The sequence below is a fragment of the Trichomycterus rosablanca genome, chromosome 17, assembly GCF_030014385.1.
Source record: "Trichomycterus rosablanca isolate fTriRos1 chromosome 17, fTriRos1.hap1, whole genome shotgun sequence".
Taxonomy (NCBI): domain Eukaryota; kingdom Metazoa; phylum Chordata; class Actinopteri; order Siluriformes; family Trichomycteridae; genus Trichomycterus; species Trichomycterus rosablanca.
The window spans coordinates 29,096,484-29,122,728 of record NC_086004.1 but is presented as its reverse complement, the minus strand read 5'-3'; the positions used below and the strand labels follow the sequence as shown (position 1 = coordinate 29,122,728).

Below are 26,245 nucleotides of genomic sequence, written 5' to 3'. Positions count from 1 at the left end.
TTCTATATAATATATACAATATATATATATATACAGATGAAAAATGCAAAAGCTTGTTATTGTTACAGATTTGTGTTATATAGATTAGTGTTTGATTTCATTAATTATTATTATTATTTTGCTTTTTGTCATAAGGGACGAGTTTACTTGAAATAAAATACAGAATAATCTCGACTACAGCTGTATTTGTAATAAATAAATGTAGCTTAGATCAGTTGTTTACTAATGCACATCTCTCACCGTTTATGTAGCAGCTAAAACACACACAATGCAAAACCTACAACGTTAATGATTTATATTCACTGCTGTCAAAGTTTTGTTTACAATAAACAATAAATCTTAGCATTTTTAAACAGCCTGTATACGGATTTTAAATATTTTAAACCATGTTTTTATGTCTCTGTTTGCTGTACAGCATAAACATGTCAGATCTGTTGGCTGCAGGATCTAATATTCAGACTAAATGTATAAAGGTGCAGTTTTATTTTATTTGGACCTGGAGTCTTATGAGTTTCTAACATCCCAAAGTTTTCATCCTGAGGAAGAAGCAACATCAGAAGAAGTTATTTTTGCACCTTAAAGGCTTCACCGAGTCTCTGTGCTGATATTTTCCTTTTTCTGATCTGCAGAGGTATTACAGAAACATGTATTCAGAATTTTTAAAGGATATAATTTCACAATTTCACATCCATACCATGTAAATATTCTGATTATAATTAAGTCCAGATTCCAGAGGAGAATCAGAAATGACTCAGCTCAAGTACCCACAGCGCCCCCTACTGCATGAGCTTGCTGTTGTGCATCCCAGACCATTTCTAACAACAAAACACACATTTCTAACAAAATATCAGTCATTTTTTAGCAAGGCTCTGTTTATCCTGGCTAGACTGATTACAGAGCTTTAGTTCAGGATCAATCACACAAGCACGTATAAGTCAGATCAGTCTCAGTCTCATACATCAGCCTCATTTATATGTTCTAAATATTTAATATAAGACTTATAAGAATGTAGGATTTAGAATTATTACGTCTATCTGACAAGATTATGGGATTTCAGATACTGTACAATATTCTTCTATATGCTATATGTTATAATAAATATATTAATCATTCTTCTGTGACTTTAGTTCAAATACATTCTGGTGCACATTCCCCAAAACACACATTAATATTTCAGTTGAGTTCAGTCACTTTAACATGCACGACGTGATTGCTTATGGCTGGAATCCTCAGTTCTGTGTGTCTTTAACATGTCGACCTTTTGTTTATGTACGTACTTCTTAAACAATTTTAAAATCTAGCATTAATATAATATCGTTTTTTTACTTTTATTATTGACTTATTGACTTTATTAATGTCTATATTGTTATGCATTGTACTGTTAATTTGTCTATTTTTGTACCGAGTGCCTTGCTATCCCTTCGCTGCTGCAACACTGTGAATTTCCCCACTGTGGGACGAATAAAGGATTATCTTATCTTATCTTAAGTCAGGGTACTAACACTAACGCTGGACAATGCAACAGCATAGCAAGAATTCAAAATGAATATAAATATATTAATATATCTTTTAACAGTGCTTATTTTAGCATATTTATTCATGCTTTCTTCTAAAATGTCTAGTTGTGCTTAAGCAGGTGAAGCAGGTGATGGTTTGCACACTGGGGTGTCAATTAAGCAATTCATTATCTCATTAGAATATCAGACCACAGCCAAGATGCAAATTTTATATATTTACGGATATATTTATCCAAAGCAACTTACAATTCGAGCAATTGAGGGTAAAGGGTTTCACTCAGGGGCACAACAGTGGCAACCTGGTGGAGGTGGGGCTTTAACTGGCAACCCTTTGATTACTTAACCACTGAACTACCACTGCCCCCTCACTTCGTGATCAATCATGATCTGTATAAACATTTTTATCAATTTTACCAATGCTGATCTCCACCCTGATTGAGGACAGCGAGACTGACACACGCCCCCCTTCGACACGTGTGCAGTACCCGACTGCATCTTTTCACCTGCGCGAGGTGAGTTCATATGTGGATCAGCTTTGTGTATGAAAAGCCACACCCTCGACTCTGTGCAGGCGGCATCAATCAGCCAGCAGAGGTCGTAATTGCATCAGTTATGGGGTCCCACCCGGCTCCCACCCTGTCTGAACAATAAGCAAATCGTCGTTCGAGTACGCGTCCAGCCCAGCCGGATAGCAGAGCTGAGTTTCAAACCGACGAGTTTGAGCGCTTGATGTTTTTTATGTTTAAATTTGGGGTCACACATGCTGTGCATTTCCTGAAGACACCAATTAAACATGTTAAATAGGTTCAGTCACTTTATCACACACAGCAGGAACTACTCACGGCTGAAAGTATGAAAATACACGCAAACATTCTAATAATTTCATGTCAAAGCTGAACATCGAGCAGTCGGGACACACTAGTAATTTCAATCACTTCGATAGTGTAAATCTACTCTTAAACGAGCATCAGATTTCCTGCGGCGGCCGTTTTCAATCAGGACGAGCTCCTCCACATGATTGAGGTCATCGTGGTAAGATAGTGGGCCTGTTATCTTTAATTGCTTTCAAATAAAGTAATTTGATTGGTCGCCTGAAGCATTATCACACATACTAATCACGATCGGTGATTATCATATTAGATTACGATTAAAACTCTGAGCAACACATTCTGAGCAAAAAAGGTTCCAAAATGAGCTATATATGTAAATAACGTTTACAATAAAACTATTTTAAGGTTATATAGAAGTAAAAGGTACTTTATATTTAGATTTATCATCTTATTTACACTGTATTCAGCGTGCTGTACTAGCGAAGAACTGCATTTATTAAATAAATCATTTTCTCTTCTTAGTGTTTAATCCAGCTACAGCACTGTTTATAAAGCGGAACCTAGTCAACGATTACAGTCTGTGTGTAATGGTTTTATACAGATCAGATTTGGCTAAAATATCTGTACATTCATTGACTAATAACTAACTGACTAACTAACTAATTAACTAAATAAACACACTATAGTTAATAAATGGCCACTGAAAGCTCTTGAGGCCTTTATGATACATTTTAAATAACACACAAACCTGCAAACCTTATAAGCATTAAAATGGTTCTTTAAATTATTTGGGTTCAATTAATAATCGATAACGTAACTAAAGAACCCTTAAAGAACCTCAGGTTCAGAGTGCAGGTTTGTTTTTCATGGCTTTGCTTCCTTACGTGTTTCTGTATGAATCTGGTTGGTGTGAAAATGACTGAGCAACCTTGTTTATGCTTTTGTTTATGATAAACTGAAGGATTGTTTTATATAACAAGGATTTCATAAACATTTTGTGATCCCCCAAGCTGATTAAATATAAAAAAATGATTTAATGACTCTTATTACTCTTTTAAATATAAACAAAACACATCATTAAAGTTGCTGAATATCATTGTTGTGTTATGTTATGATTAAGCAAGGTTATAAAAGTGACTGAAGCATTTGTAAATCAAAACTGATTTAACTACAAAGAAAAACCCTTATTTTATACTTTATACTGAATTTATCATTTAATTTACACACGTAGCTCATAATAAAAGTCTTTGATAGTTTGTTTGGAAGGGCTAAAATGAGACTGTGGGTTTCTTTTAAAAATACTATAGTATATATTCTTTTATATTTATTTTATGGCATTTTCTCCCTTTTTTACCCATGTTTTATGCACAGGAGTCTGGACATCCCGCCCTGCAGGCACTGCCAATTATGCCCGCTAGATGGCGCCCGACTGACCGGTGGCCACGCCGAGGAGTTCAGAATCTCTGCGCTGGTGTGCTAGCGGAATATAATATACATTTTAATATTTTTAATATACATTTTAATCACATCAGATTAAAAGCAGCTACCTAATTTATCACTAAAGTTTATATTTCTTATTTACAGGTTTGTTGAGTGATTTTTTCTATGCTTGTGGGCTGTGCTTATTTTAATTATTTATCATCATCAACCTCACTAATGATCAAGAATTAAAGGATAATAAATGAATAAGAATAAATTTAGACCAGCTGTTACAGTAGGGGATGTTTACCAATGATAAATGTGTTTATAAATGAAATATTAGTGTCGAATGGAATGGAATTTAAAAGGAATTTAGTTTAGATGAATATTGGTGTTTAACTGAGTTATAATTCAGCATCTACATGAACTACGTTTGCTTCTGAGTAGATTCTGTTTATGCTATTTTTTATTTCACTGCTTTTGTTTCTATGTACAGCATTTTGAACCACATCTGAAATGAACTCTAGTAAATGCTCACACGGCGTTTAAAGGGAAACATGCGTATAAATAATGTTAACTTCGCTCCTCTGTTATACGGTGAGGAAAAAACACTGAAGTATCAGGATTACAGCTTAGCAAAAGCACATTATTAGCACAGCGCAGTAGAAATTTCACACTAGCGGTATATAGGGTCAAATAAAAAAGATTAACACTCTTAACATTATTAAATCTACGTTTGGTTGTTTTTTTTGGAAAAAATAAGGCCGATGAAATTATACCTGAGACCCTGTTTCATGGCAAGACATCGAGAAGAGACACTGGAGAAAAAAACGCTTCGGAGAAGGAGGAACGTCCCCAAACATTAAACGCGAACAACTTATTAAAGCGGTTATTTTTTTTGTGAACTACGGACGTTTGAGGAAGACGACGACACTTAATACACGATTTACCCGACTACAGATCTAAAATATAGAAATATCTTATAGAACAGGCACACACCTTTAGCACACACGCTACACGTCTCTCACTACAGATAGATATTTATATATATGGGTTCTACATGTGTTCTTATTTTAGGGACTCTCCTTCTGTGTCACAAACATTCAGTTAGCATTAAATACATACGACTAACATGGAGATGTTCCGGCTGTGATTAAGATAAACAATTTATTCATTATTTAAATACTAGTTTGTTTAGCTTTGAGCTTCCTGTAAAGCAGGAATATAAGATGTATAAATATTGTATATAAGCAGTTAGCATAACGCTGCATCCTAGCTTTGTTTACATCTCAAAGCAACCTCGAGTTTAGGAAAGGCTCTTTCTATTTCAATAAAATTATTATTATTATTATTATTATAGTATTTAGAGATCAGAGGCACAAAGTTACAGATAGAACAGGATAAAGAGCTGAAAATAGAATTTAAATATGAATATAAATCACTGCAATACATCCTAATCCTAATTATTATGATTAACATTTCTGACATTAATATTAATAAATAACTCAATCTGGACTTTGGAAGGTAGCAGAGACTTTTGAAATGACCAAATAATTTGGATTATATTAAAAGCCTAAAAAAAGGAGAGCCACATCCTTGATTTCCACTGTTTTGATGTCTATTTAAACCTGAAAAAAATAGACAATCAGATAAATATAAATATAGCCCCGCCTGTCTAGTTTTTGACTGTAAAAAATATATAATTATTACTTTCTTTTCTTTACTTTTTTCTTAAAATTGCTTTTTGTCACTCAGAGTAAAAGAAACAGCAAGAAGGTGAAACCTGTCTTCATTTTTTGTGAGCTGTTTGTTATTAAGATGCCCAACGTCTGATTAACTGTGAAATAAACAAATGAAACAAGGACCTGTGACATTGAGAACAATAAAACCTTTCTTCCAGTGAGAAAAGTGCTCCTCAAACAAACAGATGAACATTAAGCAGAGAAGAATGATAAATAAAAGACCCGAGGTTAGGAGTCGGAGAGCTGGAAGTCTTTCGGTGGAAGTTTAAGACCCAGCGAGTTCGTTCCCAGGGGGTCGATCATGTTTTTGTAGCGCTCACCCCGATGTTTTGTCAGGAACGGACCCCAGTCCGGCTGAGGGGAACAAACCAGCTTCAAGCGCTGCACAGACACAGAGAGACGAATGGGTTCAGGTTTAGCGTTATAAAGTTAGATTCACTGTTATTAATTAATATTAACTGTTTTATTTCATAGCAAATTTCAAAATAAAGACTTTAAATATTTTGTTTTAGTATGATTATTTAAATCGCAGCACTGGTCACTAATATTAATACTTAACAAGTAAATACACAGAAACATTATACTCTAGAGTAAGTCAGGTGTACCACAAGGCTGTAATCTAGGATGTAACTAAACTTCTTTTTTGTACGTTGACGTTACTATCACATTATTTTACATCTGGCATCATTCAGACAAACGTTTGCTTTAAAACTTTAAAAATAATGTTTTTACCATTTCTAGACACTTTCAGCTGATGAAACTTTGCCCCGACTGTCTAAAACTAAACCTGGTTGTGTTTAATTAGCTAAACTGGTTTTTCAATTGACCAAGAGGAGGAATTACTTTAAAATGTAGGGTAAAATTCATAGTAACGTTAAATTCTTTAATTTGTGCTTTACAGAAGCTATTTTCTTTTACTCCGTTTTCCTCTGTGTTATATCATTTGCACTTTAATGGTCGAATTTATTCATATGTTCATTATTACCTCTATAAAGGACCCCGGCGCCAGGAGCATCTTGATAACGAACATGATGGGGATCCAGATGACGGAGCAGATGACCATGAGCCAGCCGAGCACCATGGACCAGGTGGGGTAGGTGTAGTCCTCGTACGTCATCCCCTTCCACTGATACAGACTCAGAGCTAAAATAAACTACACACACAGGACAGGGTTACAACAGCTGGACTCTTATATACAGATGCTTACAGATCTGTACGCTTCGCTCTGGGACCACTGCTTTTATCTCTGTATACTGCTGACCCCTAACACTAACCCCAGCCTTAACCCTAACACTAATTAAAACCCTTAAACGAACTCCATCCAAACATTAACCCCACCGAACCTTTAAATTAACCCCAAACCTAAAACAAACACCAACCCAAACATCCATTCCAAACTTAAACTTAAAACCAAGCCTGACCTTAACCTAACACTAACCCCAAACCTAACAATAATCTAAATCCACTAATCCTAACCCAAACCCTTACACTAACCCTAACACTAATCCCAGTCCAAACCCTTCAACTAACTCTAACCAAAAAAATAACTCCAAGCTTAAATCTAAACCCAAACTCTAACACTAACCCCAACCTTAACCCTAACCCTAGCCCAACCCAAACCCTTTAAACGAACTCCAACACAAACATTAACTCCAAACTTAAACTTAAAACCAAGCCCAACCCTAACACTAACCCCAACCATGAGACTAAGGCCAGTTCTAACACTAAAACTCACTGTCAGGATAGTCGGAGTTACAAAAGCCCAGCAAATCCTCCAGAACTTGTTTGGCTGGAAACCGATCATCATTTCAATATCCTCACAGAATCTCTGCAAACCTGCACCACAGAAAAAAAAAACGACAAGAACAATCAGGACAACAGAAACAGTCAAGAGGAAGTAGTATTCCTCCCTCCAATCGACTGTTCCACCAATATTATTATTATTATTATTATTAGTAGTAGTAACAGTGAACTCACCGTAGATGTATGAAACTCCAACCAGCTCAAAGATGGCGATGATGACGAGAGAATATGATGCTGCGTACGTATCAACCAACTGAAGCATGTACATTCCATTCTGTAACACACACACACACACACACACACACAGTATTTAATAACTGCTCATGTATAGAATAAAATAGAATGCCTTTATTACACTAATATACATGTGTGTATATTAGCGTGTTATACACATGCAACTACAGTCATGCTACATCACAGAAACCTTCATTTAATCCCCAACGTGAAAAAAATCCAGGTTCAGTGAAGTACAACTGAGCTAGATTGTGTCGCCTCTGACCTCTGTGATCATGGGAAATCCCAGGATGTAGAAGAAAACGCAGCAGATGAGGGTGAAGATGGGTTTGTGCTTGCGCAGATATTTAGGAAATTCGTCAGCTACCGATGTCACGATGGTCTCGATGGTGGCAAACTGCAAAGTACAAGAGCGTGTAAATAAAAATATCACTTTATTTCTATACATCTCGATTATATTCAGGTAAGTTAATGTGCTCATTACCATGGTATCAAGGCCGAGCGTGAGCAGCATGAGGAAGAAGATGATGGCCCAAAACGGAGAGACTGGCAACCTGGTGAGGGCTTCTGGGTAAACCACGAATGCAATACCCGGCCCTAAATACAGACACATTGATTTAGACATTCCCAAACATGTCTTTAATTCATAAATTATATAATTAAAGGTTTATATTATGATAAAGGCCTTCACTCATTAAAGCTCTATTAAATATTGAGAATAATAATTGATATTATATGTTTTACTTCATACAGCTGACTTTTTAAAATATATTTTAACATACAGTGTATCACAAAAGTGAGTACACCCCTCACATTTCTGCAGATATTTAAGTATATCTTTTCATGGGACAACACTGACAAAATGACACTTTGACACAATGAAAAGTAGTCTGTGTGCAGCTTATATAACAGTGTAAATTTATTCTTCCCTCAAAATAACTCAATATACAGCCATTAATGTCTAAACCACCGGCAACAAAAGTGAGTACACCCCTTAGTGAAAGTTCCTGAAGTGTCAATATTTTGTGTGGCCACCATTATTTCCCAGAACTGCCTTAACTCTCCTGGGCATGGAGTTTACCAGAGCTTCACAGGTTGCCACTGGAATGCTTTTCCACTCCTCCATGACGATATCACGGAGCTGGTGGATATTCGAGACTTTGCGCTCCTCCACCTTCCGCTTGAGGATGCCCCAAAGATGTTCTATTGGGTTTAGGGCTGGAGACATGCTTGGCCAGTCCATCACCTTTACCCTCAGCCTCTTCAGTAAAGCAGTGGTCGTCTTAGAGGTGTGTTTGGGGTCATTATCATGCTGGAACACTGCCCTGCGACCCAGTTTCCAGAGGGAGGGGATCATGCTCTGCTTCAGTATTTCACAGTACATATTGGAGTTCATGTGTCCCTCAATGAAATGTAACTCCCCAACACCTGCTGCACTCATGCAGCCCCAGACCATGGCATTCCCACCACCATGCTTGACTGTAGGCATGACGCACTTATCTTTGTACTCCTCACCTGATTGCCGCCACACATGCTTGAGACCATCTGAACCAAACAAATTAATCTTGGTCTCATCAGACCATAGGACATGGTTCCAGTAATCCATGTCCTTTGTTGACATGTCTTCAGCAAACTGTTTGCGGGCTTTCTTGTGTAGAGACTTCAGAAGAGGCTTCCTTCTGGGGTGACAGCCATGCAGACCAATTTGATGTAGTGTGCGGCGTATGGTCTGAGCACTGACAGGCTGACCCCCCACCTTTTCAATCTCTGCAGCAATGCTGACAGCACTCCTGCACCTATCTTTCAAAGACAGCAGTTGGATGTGACGCTGAGCACGTGCACTCAGCTTCTTTGGACGACCAACGCGAGGTCTGTTCTGAGTGGACCCTGCTCTTTTAAAACGCTGGATAATCTTGGCCACTGTGCTGCAGCTCAGTTTCAGGGTGTTGGCAATCTTCTTGTAGCCTTGGCCATCTTCATGTAGCGCAACAATTCGTCTTTTAAGATCCTCAGAGAGTTCTTTGCCATGAGGTGCCATGTTGGAACTTTCAGTGACCAGTATGAGAGAGTGTGAGAGCTGTACTACACACCTGCTCCCTATGCACACCTGAGACCTAGTAACACTAACAAATCACATGACATTTTGAAGGGAAAATGACAAGCAGTGCTCAATTTGGACATTTAGGGGTGTAGTCTCTTAGGGGTGTACTCACTTTTGTTGCCGGTGGTTTAGACATTAATGGCTGTATATTGAGTTATTTTGAGGGAAGAGTAAATTTACACTGTTATATAAGCTGCACACAGACTACTTTTCATTGTGTCAAAGTGTCATTTTGTCAGTGTTGTCCCATGAAAAGATATACTTAAATATCTGCAGAAATGTGAGGGGTGTACTCACTTTTGTGATACACTGTATTTTAAACCCAAACTATTGCTGAATGTTCGTACCTTCATCCGCGACCTGCTCAATCGGCACCTTCAGCTCATGAGCCATGAAGCCGATGACAGAAAAAATCACAAAACCAGCAAAGATACTGGTGGCGCTGTTAGTGCACGTCACGATTATCGTGTCTCTGCAGGGAGGGAAAATGTGATTTTAGTCAAATTAATCATTAAGAAGGTCATTAGTTTTTCATTCAGAGCTCACCACTGCTTTTCTATGTTGAGTTCACAAGTTTACATGTGGTGCTGTAAATTTTCTATGATAAATATACATTATTAATTCATCGACAGTAAACCCAGTTCACCTGCATGTTTACTGGACAAATTTGAGCTTGTATGGTGCATTTAAAATAAAGAGTGAAGTGCATTTGTATGGGGTGACACGGTGGCTAAGTGGGTAGCACTGTCACCTCACAGCAAGAAGGTCCTGGGTTCGATCCCCAGGCGGGGAGGTCCGGGTCCTTTCTGGGTGGAGTTTGCATGTTCTCCCCGTGTCTGCTCCGGTTTCCTCCCACAGTCCAAAAACATGCAGTCAGGTTAATTGGAGACACTGAATTGCCCTATAGGTGAATGTGTGTGTGTGTGTATGTGTATGTGTGTGTGTGTGCTCTGCAATGGACTGGCGCCCCGTCCAGGGTGTTACTGTGTGCCTTGCGCCCATTGAAAAGCTGGGATAGGCCTGATTGGATAAGCGGTTAAGAAAGTGAGTGAGTGTATTTGTATGTATGTTGTGGTGTTTATAAATGTATTAGGTCATTACACTCTTAAAGTGTTTCCTTAAGTAAATAAAATAGTGATTATTATTATTGTTATTGCAGACCTCCACTCCTGACCGAGGACAGCAGTAATGACCGCTTCTTTTTACCTGGACAAGGTGTCTCCATATGGGGATCCGTATCATGCATGGAGTATTTGTTGTTAATATTATTATTATTATTCATTTGCTGTCCATTTTACCGTGGCTTTATCCTATTCAAGGTCGTGGTGGGTCTCATTCACATGGCAAAAAGTAGGAAACACCCTGAACAGGTCACCAGTTCATCACAGGGCAAAAACACACACACACACTCATACCTAGGGGCAATTTCGGCTGCACATCTTTAGACTGTGGGAGGAAACCGGAGCACATGGAGGAAACCCAAACAGACACGGGAAGAACATGCAAACTCCACACAGAAAGGAACCGGCTGCTCCACCTAGGAATCAAACCCAGGAACTTCTCGCTGTGAGGCGACAGTGCTACCCACCGAGCCACCAACCGATTATTATTATTATTAAAATATAGATTTTTATTATTATACATTTAATATCATCTTTAACAGATTTTGTTTTATTTGAATATTTAATTAGTGTATATGCTGCATAACTTTTGGCTCAAGTTATTAAATGTAAAGTAGGAAAAGTAAAAAATCACCTGTAACAGTTGTTATGGAATTTATTATAGGAGGAGAGAGTGATTAATCCTCCCCACGCTGCTGAGAGAGAGAAAAAGATCTGAGTCGCCGCGTCCTTCCAAACCTGAAACAGAGACATCATTATTTTAGGTTTTTAATTTAATTATTCTGTAGTCAATAAATCATCCTAATCTTAATTAATCACAAATATATCATCACATTCCTACATTGGCACACACATGCATCATATGCTCAAAAGTCTTGAGACATCCACTAATTATTGAGTTCAGGTGTTGTAGCGACACCCACTGTGTTTAAAATCAATACTGTTAAATAAATCATGTGCTTTTAACTTTGTGGCAACAGTTTAGGGAGGGACCTTTTATTTTTTAGGATGACTGTGTTTCCCTGAACAATGCAGTTTCTTTAAATAAGGATGTGGATCATAACTGGGGAAACATAGGGGTCCTGTGGGGGTCCCTTTTGACTAATAATCAGCTACAGGGGGGTGACAAATTGTACACAGCAACAGATGGGCTACAGTTAGTACTTGTATACCCACAAATCTTGATATTACAGGATATTACAGTCCATATCACTAAATTAGGTTCGTAGTATAATGTTACATCGTAAATGCTGATCGGCATAAGTTACCTTATAAAAAATATAAAATAAACGTTTAAAGTTTTAATTTCTTGACAGAAGTTTAATATAAATGAATATAATGGAAGGTAAAGCAGTGAAAATCAGTCACAGCACCAGCAATCCTAATGAAACTAAACCATCAAAAGCCCTGAAGACCCTGAAGCCCTGTGACATCAACAAACCTCCTGTGGATTATTTATGATTATTTGTGATTATTTCTGATTATTTCTGATTATTAGTAATTATTTCCCAAACCCCAAACCATAAAATGAAGCTCTTTCTCTCTCTTACTTTGGCATCGTTGAGTTTTTCCCATTTGGGTGTGATGAAGTACAGGATGCCAGATCCAGCACCAGGTAGAGTCACTCCCCGAATCAACAAAATCACCAAAACCACATACGGAAACGTGGCTGTAAAATACACGACCTGTACACAGAGCATCAAAATAAAAAAAACCTCAGTGATGGCTCACAAATTCCAATGAGATATTACAATGATTGTTCTGAAACCAGCAGCAGAATGAATTATTTATTTCAGCTGCTCCCGTTAGGGGGCGCCACAGCAGATAATTGATTTGGCACAGTTTTTACACCAATCACCTTTCCTGATTCAATCCTCCTATTTATCCAGGCTTGGGACCAGCACTAAGAGTGCACTGATGTACCCCCCTAATGGCTGGGAACGTCTTCTGTATTTGTGAGCCCAGCTCGGGATTCGAACCCTCAGAATTCAGTTGTTTCCAGCACCGTGGCTCACAGCATTACACACACTAAACATTATTCTTAATATAAAGTACATAATATATCATTAATAATTAGACACTACAGTCGGTGCTGTGTGCCTGAAGCTCATGCCGTTAAACTCTGTAATTAATCAAAAACTAAAGACGCCAAAAGTGGTTTAACAAACCAAGGACATTTTATGTTTACTAAATAACTTTAACCAGCTCAGAACGATCATCTAATAGTTTTAAAACAATTTCACCTTGATAGGCAAAAGCATAACATTTATTATAAATTGATTTCCTGCTAAAACTCAAATATGTGATTTATTTAATAATAATAATAATAGCAGTACATGGATTCAGTACTATAAGTACTTTGCATTAAATTGAGCTTTAAATGATCTACTTCAAAATAAAAATAGAATTAACTTTATTGTAATATGGACACTGGTTCTACACAAATAGTTTACATGAACGGAATTATATTTATGTGCACCGATCAAGTTAATCACATCTAAATTAAAAACAATACTAATAAATGGTTTATGATATAATGGGGCCAGTTTAACTTAATTTATTTTTATTTCATCTTTTAAAAATACATTTAATCATGTTTTAGTAAATATAACATTGCACTGAAGTCCCAGCATGGCGTATAGTACCTACAAATAACCAAACGTTCACATGTGTTTACAGCCAACTACTAAAGGGCCAAACAATTAACGTAGAATCATGAAGAAATAGAAACACACTAGGGATGTCCACCATGCACAAGAAGCAAGTAAAATACTTGTATGGCTTTTTATGGATACACCAACTTTTTTGTTTAGGGATTAACACTTTAGTGATGGGAAAATATATATATTTACAATGGTTTAATGTGCAGTGTTTCATGTTGTACCTCTACTGTGCCAATAACCCTTCCCTCTATACCCCTCTAAAACAAACCCATGTCCATATTTTAGTAAAATCCTTTGTTACAGGATCATATAGGGCCCACTTTAGAAAACAGAATAAATTAAATTTACTTTAATCAAATTCAGTTCAATTAATAAAAAAGTTTGGTATAGGGCTTTCAAAAATAATAAATGTCTTTGTATATTATTATTTATGATGTAATTATTTTATAATTGCTTCTAAATCTGCCAAAGACATTTGCATTTAAAGCATTTAATGTGTAGGCGGCCTGCATTGACGCATTTTGACCACAAGAGGACCGCAAACTCATAAAGAATTTACAATTTACACTCATACAGCTGATAACTGGTAACAGTGAAACGATAATTAACAATAAAGATCAATTATATATGTTATATTATATATGTATGTTTTTTTACCTTTCCTGATGACTTGATTCCTTTAGCCAAAGATGCATAAACAATGATCCATGCCAAGAAAAGGCAGGCAGCCAGAGGCCAGCGGATATCACCTGGGTACTCAATTCCTTTGGAGATGTGCAATACATTATATCTACAAAAATGTATTTAAAAATAAAAAATAAATAAAAAATAAACACAATACAACAACAACATTAATATACTGTTATTATGTATGAAACACAATAATGACAAAACATGTGAACAATTTCTTACTTAAAATATTCTTCACTGGGACTGGCGTAGCTCCTGTTATCAGTTGTGATGTTTAACAGTTTGCTTAAACTCCCAGCAGCATTTGCAGATAAACAGAAAGTGCTGTTTCTTAAGGAGGTGAAATTTCTTTCCCGGATGATACAGGAATCTGTTACAGAAAAAAAAAACCTTTACATTAAATAAAGTCTTCATTGGAATGAAAGAGTTTAGAGTATTTTAGAGCAGCAGGATATTTTGTTCGTACTGATGTGTCAGTGTATTTAAACGCTACATAATATTGCTGATCTTAAAACCTACTGCTAGTCTGGAGGACCTAAAGTTGGGTTACGACATAATAAAACTGTTGGGACTCAACTCAATAACCAGCCTTCATTTGCTTCAGCTGTGATGTGTTATATTAACACCACCAAGTGGTCAAAGTGTAATGCAACCATGGTGTAAACTAAGAGCAGCTCACAACTAGTGGCAGGATGCTGTCACTTCACGGGACACATAATCGACATGCATTGTGGGAAATGTAGTTTACGTAAGATTTTACTATATGTGTTAGGACAATCATACGTCTTTTAAGCTCTCACATGCCACATAAAATGACGTGGTGGGCCTGGAGTGGACCACACATGTGGTCTAAAAACTTATGATGCAACAGTAAACCAGCCTGACTCTAAAAGAGAGCCCAAAATTTTATCCGGAGGCCTTAGCAATCTGAATTTGTATAGCATAACAAACACGTAGTGAAGATTTGCTCGCTGTGTATCTACAGACGGACAAACAGACAGACGGATGGGTAGGAACACCCAGATCTTACCGAGCTGCAGCATGTCTTTATCCTTACACTCGGCCGTGTTCCATTCGTTCCTGCAGTAGGTCCATGGCAATGAGCCCTTCAACGAAGTGAACGAAGCGAACAGGTAGTACAGAGTCCAGCACATTATTATATTATAGTATATGGCTATCAAGACTGATATTATCAACATGGCAATCCCGCAACCTATCAAAATAAACCAGACGAGATAGAATACATTATTCCTAAATACACAGAACACACGGCTATTACACTGACTATTAACATTACACAACTGTTACAGGGTTCATAATGTAAACACAGTTTAATATAGCGTGTATACACATCTGTGTAAAGATGTAAGTAAGTAAGAGTCTAAGTGTGTTTTAACAAGTGTTAAGTGTAAAGTTTGAGTGTTTAAGTTTACCTTGTAAAGCTGGAATGGCCTTCCACACTGAAACTGGTCCCTGACTGGCAAACTGGCCCAGAGAAACTTCCAATAGGAAGATAGGAATTCCAGCCAGACACAACATGATCAGGTAAGGAATCAAAAACGCACCTGAACACCAAAATAACACACACAGAGTGTTGAGTATTGAGTGTTTCATCATGACCTGCTATTGGCTGGATTATTTAGATGCTTTTTCTTACCTCCTCCGTTTTGGAAGGCGAGATACGGGAACCTCCAGACGTTCCCCAAACCCACAGCATAGCCCACCATGGAGAGAATAAAATCCAGTTTATTGGACCAGTTTCCTCTGGCTTTATTCTCATCTCCATCACCATCATCATCTTCTTGTTCTTCCTGTTATAAGAACAGAGCTCAATAAAACAACCTGCAGAAATCATCATGAATACCAGAACTATCATTAGACACCATTAACGTCACTGTAATCATCACAACATCCAAAATCATCAACATAACGACCATCATCACAGTTACCATCATCATCAACATCACTGTAACTATAGTCATCATAATATTCATATTTAAAGATAAATAAACAATACATCACCATACAGACCAAATCATAATGAATAATCTTTCACGAAGATCCTAAAATTCTCTAAGTCTCATATTTCTATTAGAAACTATTATGAAAATAATTCTTTGGGAATTAATACAAGTTTACTGAACCACAACAAGTTTATATGAAGTGTAAACTTTAGAAACTGGAGGGGAGTTTAAAGAATCATCGACTCGAATATACATCTATATTCTATATACATGTTTTAATGTGCATATAAAATTAAAAACTAAAAACTGAACAAAGCTATTCAGAATGAACCCAGTTTACCCAACACAATGAACCTGCTAACACTGTTTTCAGGATAATTGTTTTAGATACATATACGTGTATAAAATACATTCAGACATTAAATAAAACCTTTTCCTTATTAATGTGTTTAGAGAGAACTTATTCTGCATGATTTACCTATTATAAAAACTTTTAATTCAAACCCAGAAACTCACTCACTCACTGTCTTAATCGCTTATCCAATTAGGGTCGTGGGTGGTGCTGAAGCCTATCGAGCTTTTCAATTGGCGCAAGGCACACAGTAACACCCTGGATGGGCAGGGTACACACACACACATTCACCTATAGGGCAATTCAGTGTCTCCAATTAACCTGCCTGCATGTTTTTGGACTGTGGGAGGAAACCCACACAGACACGGGGAGAACATGCAAACTCCACACAGAAAGGACTCGGACCACCCCGCCTGGGGATTGAACCCAGGACCTTCTTGCTGTGAGGCGACAGTGCTACCCACTCAAACCCAGAAACACTAACCCAAAACACTATTTCAAAAACCCTAAACACTCATCCATAACTCTACATTTACATTTGTGGCATTTAGTAAGAATTTTTTATCGAATGCAACTTCCATTTATAACTGAATACAATCTGTGTAATTGAAGGTTACAGGTTTCTCAGGAGCCCAACACCAGCAACTTGATTACTAGTCCAGTACCTTAACCGCTGAGCTACACAAACCCCACAACACTAGCTTAATGAAAACACTAATCTAAAATATTAACACAAATAACACTGGTTATCAAAAACACTAATGTAAAAACATTAATGTAAAAAACTAATGTAAAAACACTACAGCAAAAACACTATTTAGGAACAATAATGTAAAAACACAAATGCAAAGACACTCATTTAAGCACACTCATATAAAATATGTGTGTGTGTTCAATAGTATGTATAACTGGTTCTCCTCAATGAAGAGACAATAGTAATTATACTGCAGTGTTACACAAGCACTGTCACACATGGGTGGCTGTGTCCCAAACTGCAGAGTTACCGCAATAACCTGCAGTACAATAATGCACTGATCTGCAGTACAATAATGCACTGATCTGCAGTACAATAATGCACTGATCTGCAGTACAATAATGCACTGATCTGCAGTACAATAATGCACTGATCTGTAGTACAATAATGCACTGATCTGCAGAACAATAGTGCAGTGATCTGCAGTACAATAATGCAGTGATCTGTAGTACAATAATGCACTGATCTGCAGTACAATAATGCAGTGATCTGCAGTACAATAATGCAGTGATCTGCAGTACAATAATGCAGTGATCTGCAGTACAACAATGCACTGATCTGCAGTACAATAATGCACTGATCTGCAGTACAACAATGCACTGATCTGCAGTACAATAATGCACTGATCTGCAGTACAACAATGCACTGATCTGTAGTACAATAATGCACTGATCTGCAGTACAATAATGCAGTGATCTGCAGTACAATAATGCACTGATCTGCAGCACAATAATGCAGTGATCTGTAGTACAATAATGCACTGATCTGTAGTACAACAATGCACTGATCTGTAGTTCAATAATGCACTGATCTGCAGAACAATAGTGCAGTGATCTGTAGTACAATAATGCACTGATCTGTAGTACAACAATGCACTGATCTGCAGTACAATAATGCACTGATCTGCAGCACAATAATGCAGTGATCTGTAGTACAATAATGCACTGATCTGCAGTACAAAAATGCACTGATCTGTAGTACAATAATGCACTGATCTGCAGAACAATAGTGCAGTGATCTGCAGTACAATAATGCAGTGATCTGCAGTACAATGATGCACTGATCTGCAGTACAATAATGCACTGATCTGCAGTACAATAATGCACTGATCTGTAGTACAATAGTGCACTGATCTGCAGAACAATAGTGCAGTGATCTGCAGTACAATAATGCAGTGATCTGCAGTACAATAATGCAGTGATCTGCAGTACAATAGTGCACTGATCTGCAGTACAATAATGCAGTGATCTGCAGTACAATAATGCAGTGATCTGCAGTACAATAATGCAGTGATCTGCAGTACGATAATGCACTGATCTGCAGAACAATAGTGCAGTGATCTGCAGTAGGATAGTGCAATAATCTGCAGTAGAAAAGTGCAATAATCTGCAGTAGAATAGTGCAATCATCTACAGTAGAATAGTGCAATAATCTGCAGTACAATAATGCAGTGATCTGCAGTACGATAATGCACTGATCTGTAGTACAATAATGCAGTGATCTGCAGTACGATAATGCACTGATCTGTAGTACAATAATGCAGTGATCTGCAGTACAATAATGCAGTGATCTGCAGTACGATAATGCACTGATCTGCAGAACAATAATGCAGTGATCTGCAGTAGGATATTGCAATAATCTGCAGTAGAAAAGTGCAATAATCTGCAGTAGAATAGTGCAATCATCTACAGTAGAATAGTGCAATAATCTGCAGTACAATAATGCAGTGACTTCACCACAGGTCACACTGAGGTCTCAGATTACTGACTGACTAACAGTTTACTTTTATTAATATTCTGTACATGTGAACACATTTAGCACAGCTATTAATGAGCAGAGGTGTCAAACTCAATCACAGAGAGGGCCAAAATTAAAATCTGGGACTATTCTTATTTATTAAACAGGATATTGGATAAAGTGAAAAGGAAAATATATATTTTTTATTCTTTCAAACTGGTTTACAGCTAATTTAAATGGGCTTGAAAGTCCCAGCCATGCTGGCTGTTGAAGTGCATTCTGGGACATGTAGTATCAGCGGTGTGCATCCTGTATACTGGCAGACCGGATATAATTGTACCTTGGGCCAGATGTGGCACACAGGCCTTGTAATCTTGTAATTCATCCTCACATGCTGTGTTCAGAGATGCATCAGATATTGTCAAGTACAGTTAACTGTCTCATCACAGTGTCCTAACACTGCTATTCAGATCTGATTAACCTGAACACATGCTGATCTCAGCAGGACTGAACAAACTGTCAGATTCAGTTAACCACCTAAACACTGTAGAGTTTCATTTCATACAGTCAAACTCAGTGGAATTTTGCTGCTGTAAGTATTGACTATTCCTCCTCACAAAGCCATGATCAGCTTATGTTCAGAAGGACTGAAAACACTGCCAGCTTCATTCAATGCAATAGATGTTCATATATTTGAAAATAATTAAATAAATGGACCTTTTCATTCATTCATTCATTCATTCATTGTCTGTTTTACCACCGATTTATCCTGATCAGGGTCGCTTTGGGTCTGATTCACTAGGCTAAAGCAGAAAACACCACAGACATACTGCCAGTCTATTACAGGTCAGACACACACATTCACACACACACTGATTGCATGTCTTTGGATGTCTTGGTAGAAAACCAGAGCACCCGGAGGAAACCCACCAACATGCAAACTACACACTGAAAAGACCCTGACAGCCTGGCCAGGGAATCAAACCAAGACACTTATACATTACAATAGACTTCTGCAACTGTGAATAACATACATAACTATTCCTCTAAACACGGCATGAATAGTATATGTTTATTTATTAATCTAGATGTAATTTTAACACAACAGTCTCCTATAAATAAAGATTTTTTCTACAGGTGATGACCTCTGTAATAAGGTTCTTTCATTGGAGGTGTAACTTATTATTTCTTTACCAACCAGTCCAGGGTGAATGCTTTACTGTAATGCACCAATGTGTTAATGCATTAAAACTGTAATTTATGTGTACAATGCATCGCTGTATGCATTAACTGCACAGGAATATGTGAATGTGTAAAGTGGTAAATGTGTCACTGCACATGTAGGAACATCATAGTAAATATTACTGCATGACTATATGCATTTCTGCGTTATAACACATATGTGTTAGTTACTGTGTACATTATTATAAAACCATGTGTGTCTGAGCATCAGTGTTTGTGTTAATGTGTCACTATACATGTTATGCTCCCACTGTATGTGTCTGTGACACATTTACATTTACATTTTCTGCATTTAGCAGACGCTCTTATCCAGAGCGACTTACAGAAGTGCTTCCATAGTAAACATTTAATTTCTCAAGTTTTAGTAAACAACAGTCAAAGAACACGAATCTGCTGAAACCTGTTAGAACCAAAGTGTTTTTTTGTTTTTTTTGTATGTGTTTATTGTCAGTATACTTGCAACAAAATTTAGTGTGACACTCTCCAACAAAAGACAAAAGAAAAAGTATTTACATAACATCTGGATATTTACAAAGGACTGCATGTGTAAATAAAATGTAAATAAAGAGTATGTGTAAATAAAGTGACTGTGCACAGATTAGGTGGAAACAGTAAAGTACACTGAGAAAAGTCTGTAAAGCTACAGTAAGAAGTGTAAGAAAGATTACGAGTAAGTGTGTGTGTGTGTGTGTGTGTGTGTGTGTGTGTGTGTGTGTGTGTGTGCAAATGTAGTTGATGCATCACTGTATGAGTTCACACATGAGTTCACTGTACATGTTCATTCAGCATTGCAAGCGAATAAAGTCTCAGCAGAATTATGCTGATCTCAGCAGTGCATCCCATCCTGTAGATCTAACTGTGTTCAGCACCTTAACACTTTTAATGTTAATGCTCTGTGTTCTGTAGGTATGCATTCAGTATTGATATGTTAAGACAATTAAATGAAATCAGAACATATGAACAAAGGATTTTTGCTGTTCAGATTCGAGAACATGCTGATCTCAGCAGTAATGAACACACTGCAAGGTTCACTTTTACCCCACTGTAGGTGCATGGGGTAAATTTTTGGCTGTAGCGATTATTGCGGCAGACAACCTTGTTCCCATTATTATAATAATTTCCTATAATGCTTAACATTTAGTAAGAAAGAGATTTTGCAGTTTATATAGTTGCAGTTGCGAGTGATTTTAGATTTACTATTATTTGTTAAATGTAATAAAACACTAATCAAATCCTACATGTGTTTATTTACTCGGATGTAAGGAATCGGTATCTGGTAAGAATCGGTTCACCATTGTTCAGTCCTTCAGCTGAAGGAAACAACAAATTCTACTCTTTCCTGTAAAGTAATTGCTCTATTTTTTGCTTTTTGTACACGTTATAATCGTAGCAAAAAAAGAGACTGTGGAATAACAATAAGCATTTAATAAGATTTGTGTTTTAAGTGTTAATCGAAGCTTTACGAATCGATTTAAATGTACTGATTTCTTTAGCTGTAAATAAATACTAACACTTTTGCACAGAAAGCTGGAATTCTTTCTTCATTTCTGCAAACTACTTTTCTTAGCAATACAGAGAATTACATCAGGAATAATTCAACCAGTTTAACATTACAGGTGTTAATTATGTGTGATAATTAACACTACAGTTGATTGTTCCGTGAATAAAGACTAATACACAGTGCAGATATTTTTCCACACATGCTGATCTCAGACATACAGGATAAACTCAACACTACATGCTAGAACTGAACACTGAACACTGCAAACGAATTATTCTACGATTAAAGCCTGAGCTGCATAAAGCAGAACCGTCCTCCACACATGCTGAGCTCAGCGCTGATAAAAACACTGCAGGTGTAATTTATCACTGCAGATGAGTGAAGCACTGCAGGTGTTAATGCCTCATTGTGTGAGCTAATGCACCAGTCTAGGTTCTAAACACATTACTGTAGGCGATAATGTGTCACTGTGTGTGTTAATGCGTCACTGTACGTTTATAAATTATGCATCTATAAAACAGTGTTCATTATTTTTCATGTGCTCCACAAATGCAGTTTCTATACTGCAGGAGTCACGAATCACTGCATCACTGCAGGTTAATGCATTACTGCATGTGCCATTGCACCAGTGCCAGTAAAAGTATGGTAGTATACATTGGCACATCATTGTTAAGTGGTAATGTGTATGTTAAAGTGTCTATGTATGTATTAAAGCACCACTGTATGTTCCAGTGAATCACTGTACGTGTTAATGTTTGAGTGTAGGTGTTAATGAATACGCCAGCATCTGTGTTAATATGTCGCTGTACATGTTAGGACATTAGTGCACCTGCTATTTCATCACTGTAAGTGTTAATGCATTACTGTACTTGTCAATGCATCAGTTTGTGTGTTTTAATGTTAATGTACCTGTCAGTGCGGTACTGTATATGTTAATGAATCACTGTATGAGTCAATGTCTCGCATAGGTGTCAATGCACCACTCTGTCAGGACTGTATTTAGTACTGATTATGAGTTAACACTTTAATGAATAAAGATGTTGCACAAGTCGTGGGTGTTGATGCGTGACTGTAGGTGATAATGCGTCACTGCATCACTGTACTTGTTCATGCATCACTGTATGTGTTAGTGCATCACTGTACTTGTTAATGGGTCACTGTAGGTGTTAATACATCACTGTACTAGTGAATGCGTCCCTGTACATGTCAATGCGTCACTGTAGGTGTTAATGCGTCACTGTACTTGTTATTGTATCACTGTACGTGTTCATGCTGTGTGTATTAATGCGTCACTGTAGGTGTCAATGCGTCACTGTACTTGTCAATGCGTCACTGTAGGTGTTAATGCGTCACTGTATGTGTTCAGGCAGTAATGTATGTGTTAATATGTTACTGTACGTGTTAATGCGTCACTGTACGTGTTACTGCATCACTGTACGTGCTAATGCTTCAGTTTGCCTGTCAGTGCGTTGCTGCACTTGTGTAAATCCATCGCTGTGCTTATTATTGCGTCATTACATGCTAATGCATCACTTCATGTGTTGACAGAACATGTTAAGGCAGCACTGTACAGGGCATCAATTAATGTCAGTTCTGCCTTACAACTTGTAAATATTTTCACTGTCTCATGTTAACAAAACAATTTATACATTAAAGTTGCAATGCAGGCAGTAATGTTAGTGCAAAGATGAATACTTTACTGCACATGTTAATGCACCATGGTGTTAATATAGTATATTCATATTATTGTGCATAAATATGAAGGTTTATTAATCATGGTGTTACTGTATCACTGTACATATGCCACTATACGTCAATGCACCACTGTAAGTGTTAATTCAGCACTGCAGATGAATCAGAATTCTGCACAGAGCTCAAGATGTTCTCTCCATATGCTGAGTTCAGCACAGTTTTTACTCTCAGAATCTCTGCTTCTGTTCATTTAAATCTGCATAATTAATTCCTGTAAACAAAGCAGAGATGCTCTCGCTGTTCAGACCTGAAAACGTGCTGATCTCAGCAGTTCAGCACATCCAGTCTGCTGTAGTTCAGCTCATCACACTGCACATTCACTTCCTTCTGTAGGTGTTAATTCTGCAGATGCATTTTTCCTTCGACTTTACACTGCACAAGGCTTAAATGTTCGGCACAGATGTAGATCGCAATGCATCATGTCTACAGTTACCACCACCTTAACACTCCTGACATTCAATTAGATGTTTAAGTATGAAATCAATTGATTACATTTAATTATAAAGGAGTCAATGCTACAGTGCTGAACTGGAAAATGTGTTCTATAGTTTTAAGTATTTTAACACTATGAAAACTGCACTGTATTCACAATTCTATGCCACTTTGACTAAATCAACTACTAAATACCATAAATGTAAATGTATAAGTTATTTTAACACCGCAGAAACTGCACAAACTCGAGATTTTATCCACTGTTTTGTTCGGTTTACTTTCCCAACACTGCTGGAATAAGGTTAAATGAATGCTAATGGTGTTCATTTAACACTGCAGGATTTTCCAACCTGAATACGCGATGATAACAAGCCTACATTATCGACCACTTTATCAATGTCAGAGTGAATCTAATTGTGTAGGTTTTAACTCATTACTGTTTACTAGAGGTGTTGCAGGTATCAAACCCAACACTGATAATATCAGGTATTAATTAGACACTGCAGGATATTTTATTCTGCACTTGCTATTTAAAATGCTCTGTAAAGGTTCCAGAAAGCCTTTTATGGTAACTCCATAGTCCATAGCTTATTTTCCAGCCATTAAGTTCATTAAGTTGTTGGAGCTACACAAAAAGAAAGTCTTTAATCTAAATTTTTATAGAATTTGGTGCCACCAGCAAAACCACATATTTTAAATAAATTAAGTTCAAATCCCAGCTTTTGTTCACATTTCTGAGGTCAACACGGAATCAATACAATTAACACCTCAATACTATTAATTTAATGCTATAGGTGCTGATTCAACACTGCAGAATTTTACTTGACACCCACATCTGGGTTTGATGGCGATCTCAGCACTAAAGCAGATTGCCAGGTGTAATTTTACCACCTCAAATGCCCCAGTTTTTTAATTCTCACTATACGTGCTCGAACATGAACCCCCTCTTCAACCCCGAGGGGTTAATTCGGGCTTAATTGCCCGTAAATGCCCCTATTGGAAAGTACAAAACGCGGATTTGATATCCACTTACCCGGTTAAGATGAACAGACGCGGTGCCATCTGTGCCCAGGACCACCACAGCACCCTGCCTCACAGAGGAGGGGCAGTTATTCTGCGACATGGCTTTATCCGTTTGGGGTAAATACGGCCCCGAGGCGTTCTTGTTAGGGGCGGATAGAGGGGGTACGGGGGTAGGAACCGGGGTAGGAGGTGGAGCGCCGCTCGGAAACGTCCCGTACACTTTATTGGAATCCAAATCTCTTTCCGAGAGGCCGAAAGTTGTGCCCTCGGTGCCATCGGGGGGCAACTGTACTCCGTCTGCCCCCTGATTGTTGGGGGCAGTTCCGACTGTGCCCTCCTGCCTATGCATGTCTCTCTGCTCGGAGAAATCCTGCAAAAGTGCGGAGAGCATCTGCGTTAATGCGCATCCATACAGCCTATACGAACCAAATCAATCCGAATTCTGATCAAATCCAACAGATATGATTATTTTAACATTAAAATGTAATGTAACATCAAATACACCAAATAAAACAACAAATAAAACAACATAAAAGGTTTTTTAGAAAAATAAAATAAATAAAACAAAAGTTCGCGTTAAAAACGAATGCTGGTTTAAGTTTAAACACGTCTAAAATGAATCCGAAATTGCAATGATTATCGTCAGACACATTTTAAAATATTTATTTTCTACAATTCTCCTCCTGAACAGCTAATCTTGAGCAGAATTAATTAAATAAAACAAAATACGCACCGAATATTAAAATGCATCCAGCCCCGCAGGCTGGAAAACGATTTTATGCTGCATAAAAAATAAGAATGATTTATTTTTAAAGATCCGCATCGTTTTAGCTCATTTTCGAGAACGCGTTCCCTTCTTCTTTCGTTTTGCTTCTCGTTTTTTTTTACCCCTTACAGAAAGATGCTTTAATTTTCCGCCCCATTTGCGCCGATGTCACTCAACACGCCGCCGCTTTACGGGCGCTGGGGTTCTCCCAGACACCCCCACTGGCACCATGCAGCAGGAAAAATACAACAAAGGATAAAACTAAGCAGAGGAAAAACGAATTAAATTATTACAGCTCGAACGAGCAAACAAGGTTTGTTTTTAAATGGTAAAACCAGCTTATTTAATTTAAGAACGTTTCGTTAATGTTTTAATTATTTATCTGCTTCAGTTCAGTTCAACTTATTTTAGATAGTTGCATAAAAGTAAAATGTTAAACGAAAAAACATAAAATTGCAGAACTATGCCAACACTAAATATTTCTGTATATAATAAAATAATACTCGTTATACTCCAGGGTTTCTGGACTAATATTTGGTGTGATATTCACAGCAACATCTCCTGTGATACTCGTTATACTCCAGGGTTTCTGGACTAATATT

General features: G+C 37.4%; 1 protein-coding gene across 1 annotated transcript; it reads right to left on the bottom strand.

Moving 5' to 3' along the window:
• Positions 1 to 445: 445 nt before the first annotated feature.
• slc6a5 (solute carrier family 6 member 5) lies at positions 446 to 25,019 on the bottom strand. Its single transcript, XM_063013249.1, has 16 exons — positions 24,888 to 25,019; positions 15,778 to 15,931; positions 15,554 to 15,685; positions 15,151 to 15,333; positions 14,343 to 14,490; positions 14,088 to 14,220; positions 12,318 to 12,452; positions 11,402 to 11,505; positions 9,994 to 10,118; positions 8,030 to 8,142; positions 7,811 to 7,942; positions 7,486 to 7,585; positions 7,244 to 7,344; positions 6,494 to 6,661; positions 5,731 to 5,889; positions 446 to 623 (listed from the first exon to the last, which is right to left on the bottom strand). The coding sequence occupies exons 1-15, from the start codon at positions 24,975 to 24,977 to the stop codon at positions 5,737 to 5,739; spliced, it is 1,971 nt and encodes a 656-aa protein (XP_062869319.1). The 5' UTR covers positions 24,978 to 25,019; the 3' UTR covers positions 446 to 623; positions 5,731 to 5,736.
• Between the last annotated feature and the right edge of the window lie 1,226 nt (positions 25,020 to 26,245).

What these genes read in the sequence shown, in the direction of transcription:
- slc6a5 (XM_063013249.1), bottom strand. Translation starts at nt 24,977, where the DNA reads ATGTCGCAGAATAACTGCCCCTCCTCTGTGAGGCAGGGTGCTGTGGTG. An exon ending in TAAAGACATGCTGCAGCTCG is followed by an intron (nt 14,491 to 15,150) that starts GTAAGATCTGGG and finishes TTTCTGTAACAG; the next exon opens with ATTCCTGTATCATCCGGGAA. An exon ending in TGAGCAGGTCGCGGATGAAG is followed by an intron (nt 8,143 to 9,993) that starts GTACGAACATTC and finishes GTCTGTATTTAG; the next exon opens with GGCCGGGTATTGCATTCGTG.